Source organism: Silene latifolia, chromosome 6 (genome assembly GCF_048544455.1).
Source record: "Silene latifolia isolate original U9 population chromosome 6, ASM4854445v1, whole genome shotgun sequence".
Classification (NCBI taxonomy): domain Eukaryota; kingdom Viridiplantae; phylum Streptophyta; class Magnoliopsida; order Caryophyllales; family Caryophyllaceae; genus Silene; species Silene latifolia.
The window spans coordinates 67,238,701-67,256,133 of record NC_133531.1 but is presented as its reverse complement, the minus strand read 5'-3'; the positions used below and the strand labels follow the sequence as shown (position 1 = coordinate 67,256,133).

General features: G+C 38.3%; 1 protein-coding gene across 4 annotated transcripts; it reads right to left on the bottom strand.

Moving 5' to 3' along the window:
• Window positions 1–3,118: 3,118 nt before the first annotated feature.
• Window positions 3,119–15,654, bottom strand: LOC141586848 (ubiquitin carboxyl-terminal hydrolase 27-like). 4 transcript variants are annotated; one of them, XM_074408241.1, is made up of 14 exons: window positions 15,534–15,594; window positions 15,367–15,456; window positions 14,638–14,934; window positions 14,394–14,517; window positions 13,867–13,967; window positions 13,541–13,771; window positions 13,214–13,282; window positions 12,972–13,104; window positions 12,704–12,837; window positions 12,003–12,065; window positions 10,774–10,933; window positions 10,584–10,684; window positions 7,765–8,080; window positions 3,119–3,683 (listed from the first exon to the last, which is right to left on the bottom strand). In XM_074408241.1, exons 2-13 carry the CDS (start codon window positions 15,415–15,417, stop codon window positions 7,823–7,825), a joined length of 1,722 nt encoding a protein of 573 aa, XP_074264342.1. In that variant the 5' UTR covers window positions 15,418–15,456; window positions 15,534–15,594; the 3' UTR covers window positions 3,119–3,683; window positions 7,765–7,822. The 4 variants fall into 4 exon arrangements, with proteins under 4 accessions (XP_074264342.1, XP_074264343.1, XP_074264344.1 ...); XM_074408242.1 differs by lacking the exon at window positions 15,367–15,456 and having other exon boundaries at window positions 15,534–15,654; XM_074408243.1 differs by lacking the exon at window positions 15,367–15,456 and having other exon boundaries at window positions 12,704–12,841; window positions 12,976–13,104; window positions 15,534–15,654.
• Window positions 15,655–17,433: the final 1,779 nt, after the last annotated feature.

The window sequence follows — 17,433 nt, the reverse complement described above, 5'->3', positions numbered from 1 at the left end:
GCAGCATCTTGCGAAGGCCATATCTCTCTCGTTTCTTGGACAAACGAGGCGTGTGACCTACCGTTGGAAAGCTAAGATCACAAGCTTTCACCTCCAATTGGCCTTGCGTCAATACGAGCTCTAGAACTCGAGATATATCCATTTGAAGTTGACCCTTGTGAAACCGAGTTTTCAATTCTTCATTTTGGCTCTTGTTTGTCTATGCCAAGGCATCAAATCTTCCATTAGCTTACTTTTTTTGACTTTGCACTTATTCCATTGGCTTACCTTTGCGTCTCCTCCTTCACCTTGATATTTTATAAGCTAAGGCTCTAAAATTTCAACCAAAAGTGCAAACCGGTATATTACAACAAGTCCAACTAAAACACGGTATCAAGCATGTTTATTGTGATAACATTAACCTATTGACTCGTCACAATTTGACACTATCACGACCTCAGTAACCCCTACGTCATTTCCAGCGTCGGAGCTTTCTTTATACTCTTATCCATTTTTCTCAAGCCACCTCTAACTCACTGCATATACAACAGCTACTACCCCTACACCAACAATTAAGCTACTCCGAAATATGTATGCGATTAACAAAAGTAGAGATAATCTTATTAAGCTTAATACAAGGATTAACAACAACAAATATCCTCTTCTTCAAACTATCTCTAATACGTGGTTATCAACATTCTTCAACCAACGGCCCTCCCAATCAGCAACGGAATCGGTCAAACCCGAGATTTGTAACTTCAAATTACCTAACCACGACACCAACAACAACTCAATCGGTGACCACCGCCACTACCCCTACACCGTCGTCAGCAGTAACGCTAGATCTCTTACAATTAACCACCACATCGCTACCACGGCCACCTCCTTACCTCCTCACACCACCCAATTTTGCAACCTAGCCACCTTGCAAGGCTAGATCTGCTCGCCAAGAAGTGGAGGGAGCCTAGATCTAGTCGACTGTTTGAAACACATCATCATAATCGGCACGTTGACGGAGATCGATAAAAAAAATGGTAAATTTGTCAAGGAATGAAGGTGATGTGATTGAGGTGGGAGATGGGACGAAATCAGTCTTGTTAGTAGATCTAACATTTGGAAAAAAATTAAAACAAGATGAAACACGGAGTTTTCAGTCAGAAAATTAAATTGAGGACTTGTGGATGAGGTTCACGCCGGCGACCGGTGGTCCGGTGCAACATTTCTAACAAGTCAGTGTAAAATGGATTGTCATAAAGAGACTTGAATGAATAAAATGGGTCGAAAAATGGATGAAAGCTAGAAGGATAAGGGTCGTTGTCGATGTTGTTGGTCTAGTATGTAGCCGTCGGAGGGTCGACAGGCGGCGGTGTTGGCTGGTAAATAATTGTTGGTTGGAAGGAAGAGGATAGAGAAGACGAAAAGAAATGATTGAGGTGATAGAGGATAAAGAAGGTTGGGTTTGGGATATTTGTAATGAAATCTCAGCCTCTTATTTTTCTAATCTAGTGGTTGTTAAAGAGTTCGTACGGTTCGCACCGTAATTTGGTTCGTACAGGATCCTGATTCTATATATATACTTCCTCCATTCAACTCCACTCTACCACTTTCTTTTTTCACGTTTGTCAACGCGTGTTTTACACGCTAAATATCGTTAGCTACGTATTTGCAAAAATTATAAAAGTTAAATATTTTTAATGTACTCGTAAAGACGAATCAAACAAGATCCCACATGAATATATTTCCACTTACGTATCGAGAGAAAATCGAAATTGAATACACAATTGTGAATAGTGTACAAAAATGAAATAGGTAGAGTGGAGCTGAATGGAGGAAGTATATATACACACTAATTGTAAAAATATGTAACACGAGCGTTTTAGGATTCATGGGAATCGTATTCCTGCAAATCATTACTCGGCAGGCGAAGGTGCAAAATGTGGTAAATGGATGCAATGCTGTTCAGAAACTAAATGCAGAACCCTGGCCTTGCTCTGCAGGAGTTTATAACAATGAGAGTAGACACTATTCAGCATTAGATGGGTATTTACTTGTTTAAGTATCTCTATCTTTTAACAGAGATTTTTCTTACAGCCCTAAGCCCTTTGTCACACCCAGTAAATTAGCTGGCACTAATTTGTTTCCCTTTATTTTGCGGCTAATTACAGAATGACTCACTGGGACCTCTCGATCTTCCCTTGATATCGCAAGAGGTAACTAGAGATGACCGTATCAGTATTGAGGGTTTTGCCCGATAACAAGTCGAAATCTATGCTTAAAGCAAATGAGGAGTTGTTAATATTCAATCAATGCATTGATGTTTCTGGGGTACACCTGGTGACGATGTTTGCCAAGGACATCCAAGACTGACAGGAAATCATCAACCATGCACAAATGATATCTGCCTACAAAGTGGTACTTTACTAGTTATTTATGTGTTGTGGAATTTGTACAGACAGATATTATCCCCACAATTTCCTTGTACAGTTTTCAGGAGCACATTCAGTTCCTTGCTGTATAGTTGTTATTTTTCACCCTTGGACAAATACAACTTTATTGGAGTGAAAATCAAGCAAAACGATTATGTTACTTTGCCTGAGAAGAGATGACAGAATTCTATCAGGGAGAGAAAATAGGGAAATACAAACTACATTGTTTAAAACAGTTGCAACCTGTAAGCGTGAAATGCATCTGAAGCAACTTATATACCCGATTAGCAATGAGCACAAACTAGCGCAAGAGAGATTTTTCACACTTGAGAGAGACCAGCGAACAGGGAAAAAGATGTTAGAAGAGAGTATCGTGTGATTACTGGGTTGATTTCATAATAAGATAAGATAAATGAATTATTAAAAGGGAAATAGTTAAACAACTAATATGTGATTATGTCATTTGAAAATTACAGGCATACATACATACACTTCGGAAAATATTCTGTGCAAGTGCAAATACGATGTCAACACTTTTATTTTCTGAACGCCAAAAAATACTGTGCAAGTGCAAAGTGAAATGATCACATAGATCATAAATGCCATTTAAATGGAACAGTCTAAATCAACAAGCGAGAACAATACCCCCAAAACTTGAAACAGTTTTCGCCCTATTAGGAAAGGGAGGGTGATAGACTGAGAGACCAAGCATATGCATACAATAAAACACTTGTTTTAATGAACCACTTAAACTTCATTTCAGAATATCCCAAACCCAAACAATATTAAGTTTACGGCTCCATTGGAAATGAAAATTATTCGAAACACAAATCATCATGGAATACACTGTTTCCACGTACTTCACGCAAGTATACCATCATAACCAAACTGTACATGCAGAAGACACGAATGTCGATGATGATACGAATCAAATAAACATCCTGATCCTTTGAACAGGACTGACACCGAACACAGTTTTACGCATCAAAATATTTATCGCTGAATTTACTCTTAATCCACTTAAAGCTGTTCCTCAAAGATGATTTCCACTTGCCCTCCACAGAATACATGTTGTAAGATGCCACCCTCTTCTTGCGCTTCATCTCCGGGTTCCCAGAGGACGTGAATTCATCCCCGTTGCCATTGAAGTTGTATGCTTTAGGCTGGTCCTCGAATGCATACCGGGCATTAACATATGAAGAGTACTCTGGGAATGATTTACTCTTTTCCATCATCAAAACTCCCTTAGACGTGGGGAATCACCACTTCCTAGCTTTGCTGTTATATAGAGTAAGAAAGGGTCATTGTCTAAAATACAAGGCAAAAAAAGAGAAACAAGAAATATTAGTGTTTTACGCGTGCTTCATAAAATGAATGATTTGGTTGTTCACATAATTACTTTATATAGTTGCAATGTCTTTTTGGTCCATATTAAAGTTAGTGGATAGTAATGAGATTTCATCGTTAAATCTTAGATATGACCTTTCGCCAAACGGGGGCAATATTAAAAAGGATCAAGGAGTATATATTTAAATAAATAAATAAATAAATAAACAGTTCTTCAAAATTGTTTACAACGAAATAAGGGGTTAAAATGTAAGCAAAATTCTCAAATGTGTTGAATACACTAAAACGGTTCATGAATGATCCTTCACGAATCACGTCGGCCAACTATCATCAATATACGAAGTATAATAATATAAGAAGCATTAATAATTAGTGAGTCATATTACTTTATTCGACCCATCACCAAAATAAAGGGGACAATAAATTATTGGTCCATTGTGAATCGGAATTGAAAGGATCAAATCGGATGGAAAAAGCATATGGTTATAGTTGGTGGGTAAGAAACACAAGGGGGATGATATTATAGATGATGGGAGACCACAGTGGCATATGCAACGAGCAATTAGCTTTAACTTTATTGATATGAATATCTTATCTTACGCTAAAACGGAAAGCCAATATGATCTAAGCTAAAGTACCGAGTAGCAGTATAATAATTGAATCTTTCTATGAAGATCATCATAATCATATTCCATAATTCATAATGATATAACGAGGACACCAGTAAGCACAAAGCAGAAAAGTGATGATTGTTAAGTTAATGACGTAAGCTCGTAGCTACGACGGTCAAAATGATGGGCTGGTTGGTACTGTTTTCAGGGAAGGAAATGGGAATGAAGTTTTTCATTCCCTTTGCCTATTCTCCAGTTAACCAAGGTGGTTGCTGATGGCGGGGGTGGTGATCGTGGTTTGAGGCATGGTTACATATTCCCTCAAGTCTCAACAAATTGTGAATCAACTCCTAGTATTCGTCTTACGACGTATTATGATTTTTGGTTTAAAATATACGGGACAGAAAAAAAAGCGTATTACCTATTCCTATCGGAGTCTATTTGTTTTCATCCTCTTGCACACTCACAAGTCACAACCAAACCATTTGTTTCCCCTTCTTACTCTTCTTGATTTCATTCTCCTTCCCCTTTCAAACCAAGCGCCCCTTAAATTATCACAAATCATAAAAAGTCTTATCCAATATACCTCCTCATCGCTGGAATAATTATTCGAAGCAACAGTTAAAATTAGGGGAGTAATAAGCACAAAGCGGAAAATGATGGATGAAAAAAACAATTGGACAAAGGCAAGCAAAAGTCAAAAGATGTTGCGAGAAGGATGTATGAAATGAATACACTAAGAGTGAAATGGGCAACATCATTTCAGCGCAAAGGGCTTGAGGCTGCTGAGTCCCACAAGCTGCAACTAAGTGCCTTTCGATTCATCATCATATAAGTGATTGTTTGTTTACTTTATCAAAAGCAGAAAACTGTTGTTGCTGTCTAAGTGGACCTTCTAAGGTGCCTCCAAACCTAAATCACTTGTGTGATCATGGATGATGGATCCAAAGCCACAGCAACAAACCAACTGCATTCAATATGATGCTGCGTGGGATTCTGGTAACTACACCATTCATGATTAATCAAAGCTTGCGTCCTTACTAGACACCGGGAAACAAAAAAAAGGTATCGGATAATGTTGGGTCAGATACCGTTGGTTCTGGGTGCTTTGATTTTTTTATAATTTTGAGTGCCCGATTGGTTGGGTATCAAACAAGTCGGAACGGTTTCTGGAGTTGAGTAGGGTGTTTCCAGCTCTAAGAGATTATCTAACTAGCTTGAAAGATTCAACTACAGATTCTACGCTAGCGCAACCATCTTCTTTTTGACCACCTATCAAGCATAATATTTAATTGCAGCATTAGCCATTTAGCCGCGATCACGATAAATAGTGAAAATGTGTAGCTACAAAAATGCCATGGCACACACAATGACGGAGAATTATCTTTTGTATTTTTCCTATTTACCTCTCTTGACTGTTGTTGTACATATAGGCCTATGATAGTTGAGACTGCCTGTGGACCAAATAGCAGCCATGCCAATCAAACCACAGCAATAGCAGGCTACTTTTTTATTGCCTCTTTAAGTGTAGAAAATATAGACCAAATATCAGCCATGCCGATCAAATATAGGCCGTAACTGGTTACTTTCGTATTGCCTATAAGTGTAGAAAATATTAGCACAGCATGCAAAAATACTTCTATGCATTGGCTAATACTTAATGTCATGGTAAGGACTAAGGAGTACAATTTAGGGTTGATGAAGGAACCTCCTCTAGGTGCTTGGCGTAGTTTAAAAAAGGGTTTTTCTACGTGGTACCCCCATGTTTCATTGAATTCTACGTGGTACCCCTAAGTTTTTGAAAATATCCGTGGTACCTCTAAACTTAGTAAAATGTTCTAAAAACACCCAAACTACTAAAAATCACATTCTTAATCAGTTAAATTTTGCAAAGGAAATATGTTTACGATTGAGCAAACGATGGTTATGTTAATGACATGACAAATTATTGCCAAAAAATCAATCAAAAATGTATAAATTAAACATTTTAAAGGGGCGGATTAGAGCATTTTGGGCATTTTAAGATGTTTTCTTTAAATTTAGGGGTACCACTGATATTGTTGAAAAGCGAGGAATTCCATGTAGAATTTAAATAAATACAAGGGTACCATGTAAAATGCCCACAAGGCACTTAATCACAAGGCTAACTCAAGGACAAGCCAAAATGCTTTAGGTTGCCATTTTACACAAGGTGTAGTTATAAGCCTACAAGTATGGGTAAGCATAAAGGGATACACAACACATATATTAAATATGTCCAAAACAAACCAAGTTTATTCACGTACCCAATAAATTTCCTGCAATCGAATTTCTGTTACCGAAACCCACTTACAATGTTTCACATTTTCACCTATGTTTTTTGGGTTTAATATTACATTTTCTTCAATTCGATAGAACATTATTTCGTTTACATAGAGACTTAAATTAACAATCGAACACCTCTAACAGAAAAACAACTCATTTTGACCGCCTAGATATCTAGGATTGGTTGTTCAATGGCAGAGTTTTGTCAATAATGGGAAGGATTATTAGGAGATATCCCTACCCGCCCATGTCATTAGTCCCAAGCTACTTACATAAACCATTTACCCTTCAACTAAGGTGTCCGGACATATATATGTAACCCTAATCTTCAAGGAAACTGATAGAATGTGCACTGCCATACTTTTGTGGGTTGCAAGTACTTTTAAGGGAATGCTATATTGCTAAAAACTCTTGTTGTCCTTTATGCGACTCTACGACAAACTTTGCTTCTGGAGCATTATTGAAAGGTAAGCACGTTCTTACTAGAGATTCATGCAGCATACATTGATTCTACAATCCAGCTTAATCAATAAAGCCAACGTGTATATATCCCCTCTATTTTTTTATATATGTAATTCTCATTTCAAGAGACTCGCTTCTCTCTACAATATCTCTAAAAAATATGAGTAAATATTATGAAATGTATAATAATTTCTGTAATTTAATGTGTAATAATTTCTGTGATTTTTGGAGACTCGTATTTTTGAAAAAATTAAAGTCAAAGACTCGCCTTGAAAAGCAAAACCGTCATATTAGAAAACAGGGGAGTAAGCATTCACATGACATTCTAATAATGAATGTGAGCTCTTAAAGTGGTACACCAGAAAAAGCGTTAGTTATATCATCTTGAGCCGATCTTCCTTCACTATAAACGGAAATACTTTTCATTTCTAATTTTGAGATTGGACCGTCGCATTGTACCTTACACTAATAAAAAAAAATTATAAAGTTGTATCAGGTGTATATATATATCATTAGAAAATATGGGACTGACATTTATACCCATCAAAGTCAAATAAAGACGATGTATAAGAGATGGAGGGAGTAATAATCACTAAACGAAATGTAGAAGTGAGAATAAATGAAATAGTATTTACCTAGCAGATTATTTTCCAAGAATGGCAATCCAACTCGAGAACAGCTTGGAGAGGGGGCTTAAATTCTCTCATAAAAAAGCAGACTGGCCTCTGCACCAAGAACGTCTTCTTCCGAAGCATGATGTACATTTGAGTCTGAAATGTGAAACCATTGCATAGGAAGTTTATTGATTCCTCCATCAACATGACCCTCTTCTATTTGAGCTCTCACCCCTCTGTATACTGTGTAATGACCACTGCCTGCTTTTCCAAAGTGTTCCACAGCAGCAACGAGGCGATACAATTGGGCCTTTGAAGGCATTGTATCATTAAAAACCTATACAGAGACAAATGTAAGTCATCTTCCTCTGGAAAAAAACAATTGCCATCCTAAAAGACAATAAATTACACCCTTATGGTCTTTGCTGGCTATGTAGTTCGAAATGTGATGAAAAACAAAAAAACTTCCACCATCATACTGTGTAAGCCAAGTTAGTTCGAATCCTAAGGGGCAGTAGAGACATCAAGATAGAGTCGTAAATGTGTGCTTATAGCCTTATAGGCGTCACAATTAATTTAAAATAGATATATTATCCACGAGCCATCTTCCATTATGTTACAAAAATGGTTAAATGTGCATTTTATAATACATGCCTGGGACAACTGTAAGGGACACAGTGCCAACTGCCAAGATCAATTAAATTTTTTAGAGGGCCCTACTATGGGTGTGTGGGTTAAAATGATGGCATTCAGGGAATATGAAGTAGCAGTTTGGTGGATAATAACACATTCAAGTAATATGATGTATATAAAATGATAATGAGAAATTTAACTCATTCCACAGAGGCTCGAGATAATAAGAAAAAAGATAGCTTAATAAGGTTACAATACACGTTTGACATTGTGGCAAAACAATCGGGAACTAATCGAAAAGCAATAAAAGAGAGCAGATCAGCAGATTGGCTATAATGGCCGCGTTTTATTGAATATCAATCAATATAGTATTGTATTGCATCCTCCATGAGATACCTCGTACTAAAGGTACAATGGATCAAAATACCACTAGACAACTAAATAAAGCACCCAAGTCGAACAAAATTAGTCTAAGGATACTATGAGATGACTACGAGTCCGGGTTGAAAATCTCGGTGTAACAGTCACTTAATATGCTACAAAATGGCCAAATTCGAAGACTATAAATTTATAAAAAAATGTTCAAGACAGCTTTATGAGTGGCAGAATAAATTGAAAATTGTTGAGAATCATCTCAGGCGAGCCCATGGGTTAAACTGATCACATTTGATCCAACTAATCAAGAGATAAAATCCGATTAACGATTATTCTCACGCCATTTTCGAAGCTCATACCACAAAGGTCAGGAAACACCTTTGAGTAGGTAAACAGGGCAACCATGTAAAGGCAGAAACACCTTTGAGTGGGTAAACAGGGCAAACATGTGGCATAAAAATAGTTTCAGGGTGGCATAAACGACGTCGACAACGGCTCGACGACACGGCGGCGGAGGTGGCAGCCAAATATAATGGTTATAACTTATAACATACCACCATACGGATTCAAAGGCATGGGAAAGAATCGAGTGAGAATTGTTGCCTATAGGTGCACGTTGGTTAACGAACAAGATACCATCGGCATAAAGATAGGCTTTGAATAACTTAAAGTTGGCATACGCAATCTAAACGTATTGTAACACACGCGCCCAAGATTATACAAAATAGCTGTAATACTCGTTTCGGAATTGCTTTTCAGAATATAAAAGCATAATCCATTGAAAACTGTTGTGGATCATCCCCGCCTCCCTGGGGTGCACATGGCCAAGCGTGATCTCACTTGATCCAATATCAATCAATAAAGTACCATGTAACATCGTCTTTGAGGTAGATTGTAGTGAGAACGTAGTGGATTAAAACACCTGAAGGCGGCTAAAATGAGCATCAATGTGACCCAAAAGTACTTTTTAGGATGATCATGAATCAATGTTGACATCCTTAATTCAGGCTGACACAAACATCCTAGATGATACCAAATGGATAATTATAAAAGCTATAATACACGCCTTTCTACACCTATCAAGGACACTGGCCAAATTAATCAGAAGTTGACGAGTGCATGTTGGCTATAAGAGGTGTCCAACATGACACAGTAAAAGTACGAGAATGGAATCTGTACCTAACCTAAACATTCATTGGAGTACTTGACAAATAGACACATTTTTTGGAACAAGGATAAGAAGAAAGGCTAGCATGACACGGTTGAAAGAGAAGAGAACGAAAGAAAGCCTTTAGCTTCGGCCAGCAATGTATTTATTGGACTGACTTATAGATTGGCATTTTATATCAGCTTCACTTCAAAATGGATTCTGATATTTGAACTTCAAGAGTTAGATTGGTCTTTTTAAGATATGCCCTCTACCCGTGTTCAAAATTAGTCGCATGTTTCTATCATGGTGATTCAGGCAATTGCCATTCATAGCCATATCCGAGTTCAAGTAACACGAAGTGAAGGGGAAAGCGCTCATGTAAAAAATAAGCACACAACTAAAATTTACATCAGTTATAAATACCAGACAAACTTTTAGTCATGTTGACTTAGGCACTAGTATTAAAAATCATGTGTAACACCAAGGTAACGTAAAGGACAAATCACAAAGAGCTGATGTCAACCATTAACAAAACAAACAAAATGCAACCAGTAGTCCATAATCTAGAATCTAAACGAGTTACTTATCTGAGTTTTATCCATATTGGTCAGCAGGAAAGTGAAAAGGCAGGCTCTCACTTAGCTGTCCGATTCATTTATAATTAACAAAAGAAGACTCTAACCTTATCAGTTGCAGTAGGCACAGATATATTGTTAGAGCAAGTTGCATTTTGTAGAGAACACTCCTGAGGAGAAATTTGTGGAGCCTCGTCCTTGACTTTCACTGTTGCAACTTGTCAAATATCAAAATGATGTCTATAACTCTAAGTTTTGCGGCAGTTATCTATCAAAGATAATAATCATTTGGCTTACTTGGATTTAAGCATATGTCAAAAATACGAGGATTATAGGTGGATGAGGGCAAGAGCTGTTCTCCTCGAATCTTTGTCTCATTTACCTTTCGCTTGTGTATGTCAAACTCATACTTCGCGAATGGTGACAAATCCAAGATCAATGGAAAAGAAATGTGGCCCTGGAATCATAAAAATTTAGTTAATGTATGACAGCCAACATGACAGAATACATCAAAGGCATGTATCTGCATCACGAAGTAGCAGGAGTTTACAATGATTATTGATCATCCATGGTTCAAACTTGAACTATTAAAAGCTAAAACAAAATCCATAATTTGATGAAGTATATTACGATGATCAAATCAAGCATTTGACCATTCGTGTTTTTAGTGTGTATGCAAGTGATTGACTCAAAGCCTTGACTGAACGCATATAGATAGTGTACAGACTATAATTGTGTTGTGAGCTTGTGACTAATTCTCTTACTCCACATGTTTCTTCGTCTATTTTGCTTTGTATCATTATCATGATTTCTCTTCTCTATATTTTTTTATTGTTCTCCTGCCTCGCAATGAAGGTTTCATAGAGGTAAGAGTTCTGTTATTTTGAGATCCGATGCATAAACTTACGATACTAGTGACTGTAAGAAGTGAATTAACCCGGTTTATAATTTAAAAATTAGATACGAAAATAAGATGGAAGAGAGTTGGGTAAAATGAACATGAAAAGATTGTTTTTCTGTTCACGAATTTGTAGCATGATATGAAACCAGCTACTTACTAGATTGAGATAAAAAAATTCCAACATCTCAATATCTTACTTAATTAAAATGGATTCCATAAAAATTCCAAGATTTTTTTTAGAAAAAAGGCAAACGTTTGGGTGACACATTATTACAAGAAGACAGGATCAGAACTACAATTAGAAACTCGCCTAAAAAATTAAATACTCACATTGCCTTTCTATAGAACAATCTTATCCCAGATTTGTTGTATAGAGAACAAACATATAGGAGTGATAGTTTATAGTTCGCACTTCCTCATATCCTAAATCCACCTCTACTGAAAACCTAATATAAAGAGAGTTTATTGAGATTTGATCATTGTAGTTTTGGTTTGTCTTCTATTCTCCATCAACACATTGGTTACCAAAAAGCTCAGGCCCAACTATATGACACAGAAGTTTGTAAAAAATGTGGTATCAATCTCTATGAACAAACACAATCCCAATCTTTGAAATTTGAAGTACCTGGATTTTCACAAGCTCCCCGAATAAGTTCAATGAAGTGCGTTGCAGCTGAAGGCAGAGAATCTGTTCAACAAAATATATATAAAACTAGAAACAAGGTTGGTAAACCACATTTAATGCCCGTATGCTTAACAGGTAAATTGCTGACATTGTAGCATCAAATTATACGAAATCTTTTTTGGGAGACTAGTAACAAGGGAATAACCAAACCACTACATCCTAACTTCAACATAGGTACCACCTCTTCAGTAGTTCTGTCAAATAAATTAAGAAGCTGCAAACTCACAGATCATACACATTCGAATAACTTGTCTAACTGATTAGAAGACAAAAAGAGGTATGATAAGAATTAAGATACGGATGAGAACAAGAGAAAAATAACTTTGTCCGGCTAACAAGATTATGATAGACCCACATAATCCAAAGCACCCTATACTGCATTGAGATTGACATCCTTAACAAGGACATCTGCTCACATTCAAAGTGCCTTCTACTGAGTGAACCGTCGACCAAACTGCCTTCCTCAAAACATATAAATTCCAGCTCATCCCATGATATTCACTCCAACAATCAGAAACCATATTCACAATTGTAATTCTTGATAATAACAGAGCAAATACTAGATGTATACTAGGTGGTGCTATTTTTGTGGTAGAGCAAATGAGCATAGCAAAGAGAAGTGCAGCAGAGAGAACTCATACCTGAGGAAAACAAGCAATGTGGAGTTGCTTGATAGTATGTGAAAAACGATTTGACCAAGGAAGGGATTTTAGCGATGGTAAGTTCTTGCAATCACAAAATTCTTGCGCAGCACAGCATCTCAAGTTGCATATCTCTTCCTAACCAACATAAAAACATGTGGGTAACATCCAAAGCTACTTAATATACCATTTATTGGTTTTGGTACCAAAATCATTATGGACAACCAACTAAGGAAAAGTTCAAAGAAAATGAGAGAAATAGAGGGACTTGCCTGCTTTCCTTCAATTGAAGTCAAGTATTTAGAGGCAGCAATGTGCCAGCAATGACTACAAGAGTAGTTCTCGACAAGTTCAGGAGACAGGAACCTTTTTATGGAATCCTCTAGTGTGAATTTACCCAGCTAACATAACATGCATGTAAAAAGGATAAAAACAATCTCAGTCACACAGACAACCAGCTCAAGTCACACGAAGAAACCACAAATGAACATGCGCAGAACAGAAGCATACTACAGAGGTTTTAGTGTTGGACATTAGTGAGAGGGGCAACGTATGGAAGAAACCAGAGTCCATCAGAATCTGCATTTACAGAGAAGATAGATAGTTCAATACTTTATCTTAGTACCAGCAGCAGTATGCAATAATATTGGATGCATTGGCGGATCCATGTATGTGGACTCAGGGTCTCAGGCACAGGAAAACTAACTCTGCATTTTGTCCAATTAATGTGATAAAAAAAACTTCTGTGAACTTTTTTTCAATGAAAGCTTAAATATTTTCAGCAGGACACCGGAATCAAAAAATTCTGGGTTAGCCGTGAATTAGATGCCACATAACCTCAGAAGAACAGGTGTGGCACGTCAGGAAACTGCTAAGAACACCATCAAAAGGCCCCAGATATTGCTCCCGCCATCTTCTTATCTCATTTACATTGTGTATCGTCTCAATATCAAAAATGCGACTTGTAGGGATATCCAAATCTGCCAAGGAGCCACAATTTGGCGTAAGAGAATCTGATAATTCATCTCTTAGACATGAGAGAAGATGAAGAAGTGCTTCCGCTGAATCCTGGAGGCCAATCCAATCACAATATAATATCAGAAAAAGAAATTGTAATACGGCAAAATAAGCCGCTGCATTGAAATTATCGCTCAATATAACACCTGTTGATTTGCCAATTGGAACTGTGGGATATAATCTTGCATTGCTGACATTACTTTTTTGGGGTTCAGGGAGCTACTTCTATCTTTCAATGCGCCAAGTTCTGCCATTAGAGACAACCGTTAGAACATGGAAGTAACAGTCTCAGTATTGGCAATCTCATATGTAAAAGTTAAGCTACTGACCACTGCAGATGTGCAGCATACAACTCACCAAGAAACCCAACAAGTCACGAAAGTCAACATACCAGCTACAGAGTGTAAACTTAGATGAAGGCCATAATGCAAACTCACTATATGATCAGTCATTTAGACTATAGTTGTGATTAACACAGGAAAGATATATAACCAGAGGTAATGCCATCCAAAGATAACAAAGGCACATGAAACCTTTTACGTATCAAACAAAACATGTTCATTAAAAAGGCCAGTTCGTTTAAAACTTAGACAATCAATGTGAAAGCAGTAAAACAGCATGCTATGACCCAACAGCAGAAAAAATAGCCCTAAATAATTAATGTTACTATTACCTTCTACTAAAGTAGCCAAAGACATCATAAGGGGAAAATCTTCAACTTGGCCTTCGTTGGACAATAACTGAAATTCCTTGAGTTCATCAAGAAAACGCCTAAAACTCGAACAGCTAGCCAGTGACTGGAAATGAAAATAATTCCAAAGGCCAACTCAAGTTAATCATATTGATTCAAAGTTGTAAAGCCAGGAGATCAAGGCATAACCAAAAGAAAGAGAAGATCATTAAAAACTCTAATATACCTGTAAAACTGCATTGAGAAAACAATTATTGCCTAAATTTCGCAACCCAGGCACAAACCATAGTTTTTCAGAAGATGTATCTCTATCGTAAACCAACAAATTTGACAAATTACCAAGTGTTCCGTCTCTTAAAACAAAGTGAAGACCAATGGCAGCCACGATACTGGCCATTGATAAATGAGCACCATGACGCGAAACCCATTTAATTTGTGACAACATCTCAAACCCACTTCTGATCTTCCACAACAATGATTTAACACTAATATCTCCTTTAATCTTCATACGATTCCAACGAAACTGCCATCCCAAAATATCAACATATCAAATAAATATCGGATCAATGGCTAACCAATACATATATAAAGCTGACAGACTAGAGCAACTACCTGAAACAGATGTTTCAGACTACCAACAGTTAAACCCAATTTACCTACAGAAATACAAAATAAACTCTGGGAACTCGATTTAAGTGAAATATTCCCTCTGTTTCAATCATTTGTTTAACATAGCGCTCACAAATAATGGAAAAGGTAAACATATGATCTGGATAGAGTTGGTTATGTTACTAAATTAGTACTGTACATTGGTTTCTTAGCAAGACAAGAAATTACCAAACTCAATTTAAATGGAACGGGGCGAAAAATTTGAGGGGTTCAACATTAATGCAATAAACTTAACGCCCAAATAGATAGAAAAATCTAATAAAATTTTGAAATTGGAATTGGTTACCAGGCGAGTGTCCCTGCTAGCCCCTAATTTCGCCACAGGTTGCACCCGCATTTGAAGTACTAATATAACTATTGTGTACAATAACTAAAGCTGGAAATAATCACGAATAGTTAGAAAGGAGATAAAGTTGAATTGATAATCGAAGAAGAAGCAAAGGAGAAACTGACCATGATCTTCATTAGTGTTGGAAATCCATTGTTGAACAAGTACGAGTGTACGGCTATCTATTTTTATTTAGCAAATGAAAGTTTAAGAGACCTATTTTGGTCCATAGCCCGTGCGATGTACGGAACTTCCATTAGGAATATCTAAAAAAAATATGCGTTATGCGTTCAGATAAATTTTTTTTTTTTTTTTTTGAAGTCTCAAAGGATGGGAATATATCATATCAAAAGAGTAGCCAAAACATCGTTCACATCAAGACTCGGAAGACCGCCTTCCCACATTTTCTTACCCGACCAAAGACCCGGATAATGAGCTTACGCATGAGCTACCTTAGTCCAATTACGATTAACAAAACGCCAAATTATATCCTCTAAGTTACGACTCAAGCTTCTAATCTCGTCCACGATCAAATACAAGTTGCTGCGACTCGTCTTCCCATCTCGTAAAATATCAATCACGGTCTTGCAATCGCTTTCCATGATCAGCCGCCTGCATCCCCGCCGCACCGCCTCCTTCAGTCCCTCCAGCAACGCCTCTGCCTCCGCCTCCTCGACTTCAGCCATGCCCCGTCTGTGAACAGCCATAGCTCACACCACATCCTCCTCTTGACCTCTACACACGACCCCCATCCCAACTCCCGTCCCCTCTTTTACACCCGCGTCACAACAGACCAAACTCCAGCCATCAGCCAACCGACCCCTGCACCCATCCTCCCTCCGCTGTCCCTTATGTATTAAGCCACCACTATCCCCGCTCTATCTCTCCACCCCACAGTCCACCTCTGTCCTAATCTCCTCCACCCTTCTAAGAACGCCCCCCCACATCTACCCTCCTCCCATCAAAAATCCATTTATTCCTTGCCTCCCAAATAGCCCAACACCCCAACATGATACTCCTCCTCTCCTCCGTCCCACTCTCCCTCCACAAATCCTCCACCCACTCCCTCACCCTCTCATGCCCAACTTCCTTCTTAATCTCCACCCCCAACCCATCCTAAATTCCCCCCACCCAACCACACCCTTTAACGAGATGGAGACAAGTCTCCATATCGCTATGGCAAACCGGACACACAACATCCAACCCACGAGTTCGACGTGCAATGTTTTCCTTCGTAGGAATCGCCTCGGAACAGAGTTGCCAGAAAAAAATTTTAACCCGCGGTAAGACATTCGAGCCCCACACCCCCTTCCACAACCACTTAGAACTCGTCCAATCAGACGGGCCTTGCTCATCCACCTCCCCATTCATAAGAGCCCGATAGGCCGAACGAACCGTATATCTACCATCCTTTTCTAATGCCCAACTCCAAATGTCTTCATTATATAACTCACTAAGCCTCATACTAAGGACTGCATCTTGCTCAAATGGTAATAACACAGCTCGAACCTTACTCGAATCCCACATCCTCCCATCAACTCGCATCAAATCCGCAACTCTCATATCCTCCCTACCAGCTACCCTAGGCGACAGCACCGTTTTCGAATTTGACCCCTTGAGCCATGGATCACCCCACACCCTCGTACCTTGTCCGTTCCCAATTCTCCTGATGCCACCCTTCCTCACCACGGCCCTTGCTTCCCAAATGCCCTTCCACGTAAAACTCGGGTTCCGCCCTAGATCACCATTCATAAAAGTCTTCCCTCTATAGTACTTAACTCTTAGCACCCTCGCAAGTAAACAATCCGGCTCCGTGGTCAATCTCCACGCCTGCTTTCCCAACAAGGCCATATTGAACTTATGGAAATCTCTAAACCCGAGACCACCCAAGCTCTTCGGTCTACAGAGCTTATGCCAAGCCACCCAAAAAATCTTTCTCTTATCCCCATTCGAACCCCGCCAAAATTTAGAGACCATCGATCGAAGCTCTTCGCAAAAATTGCTAGGGAGGTTGAAGACACTCAT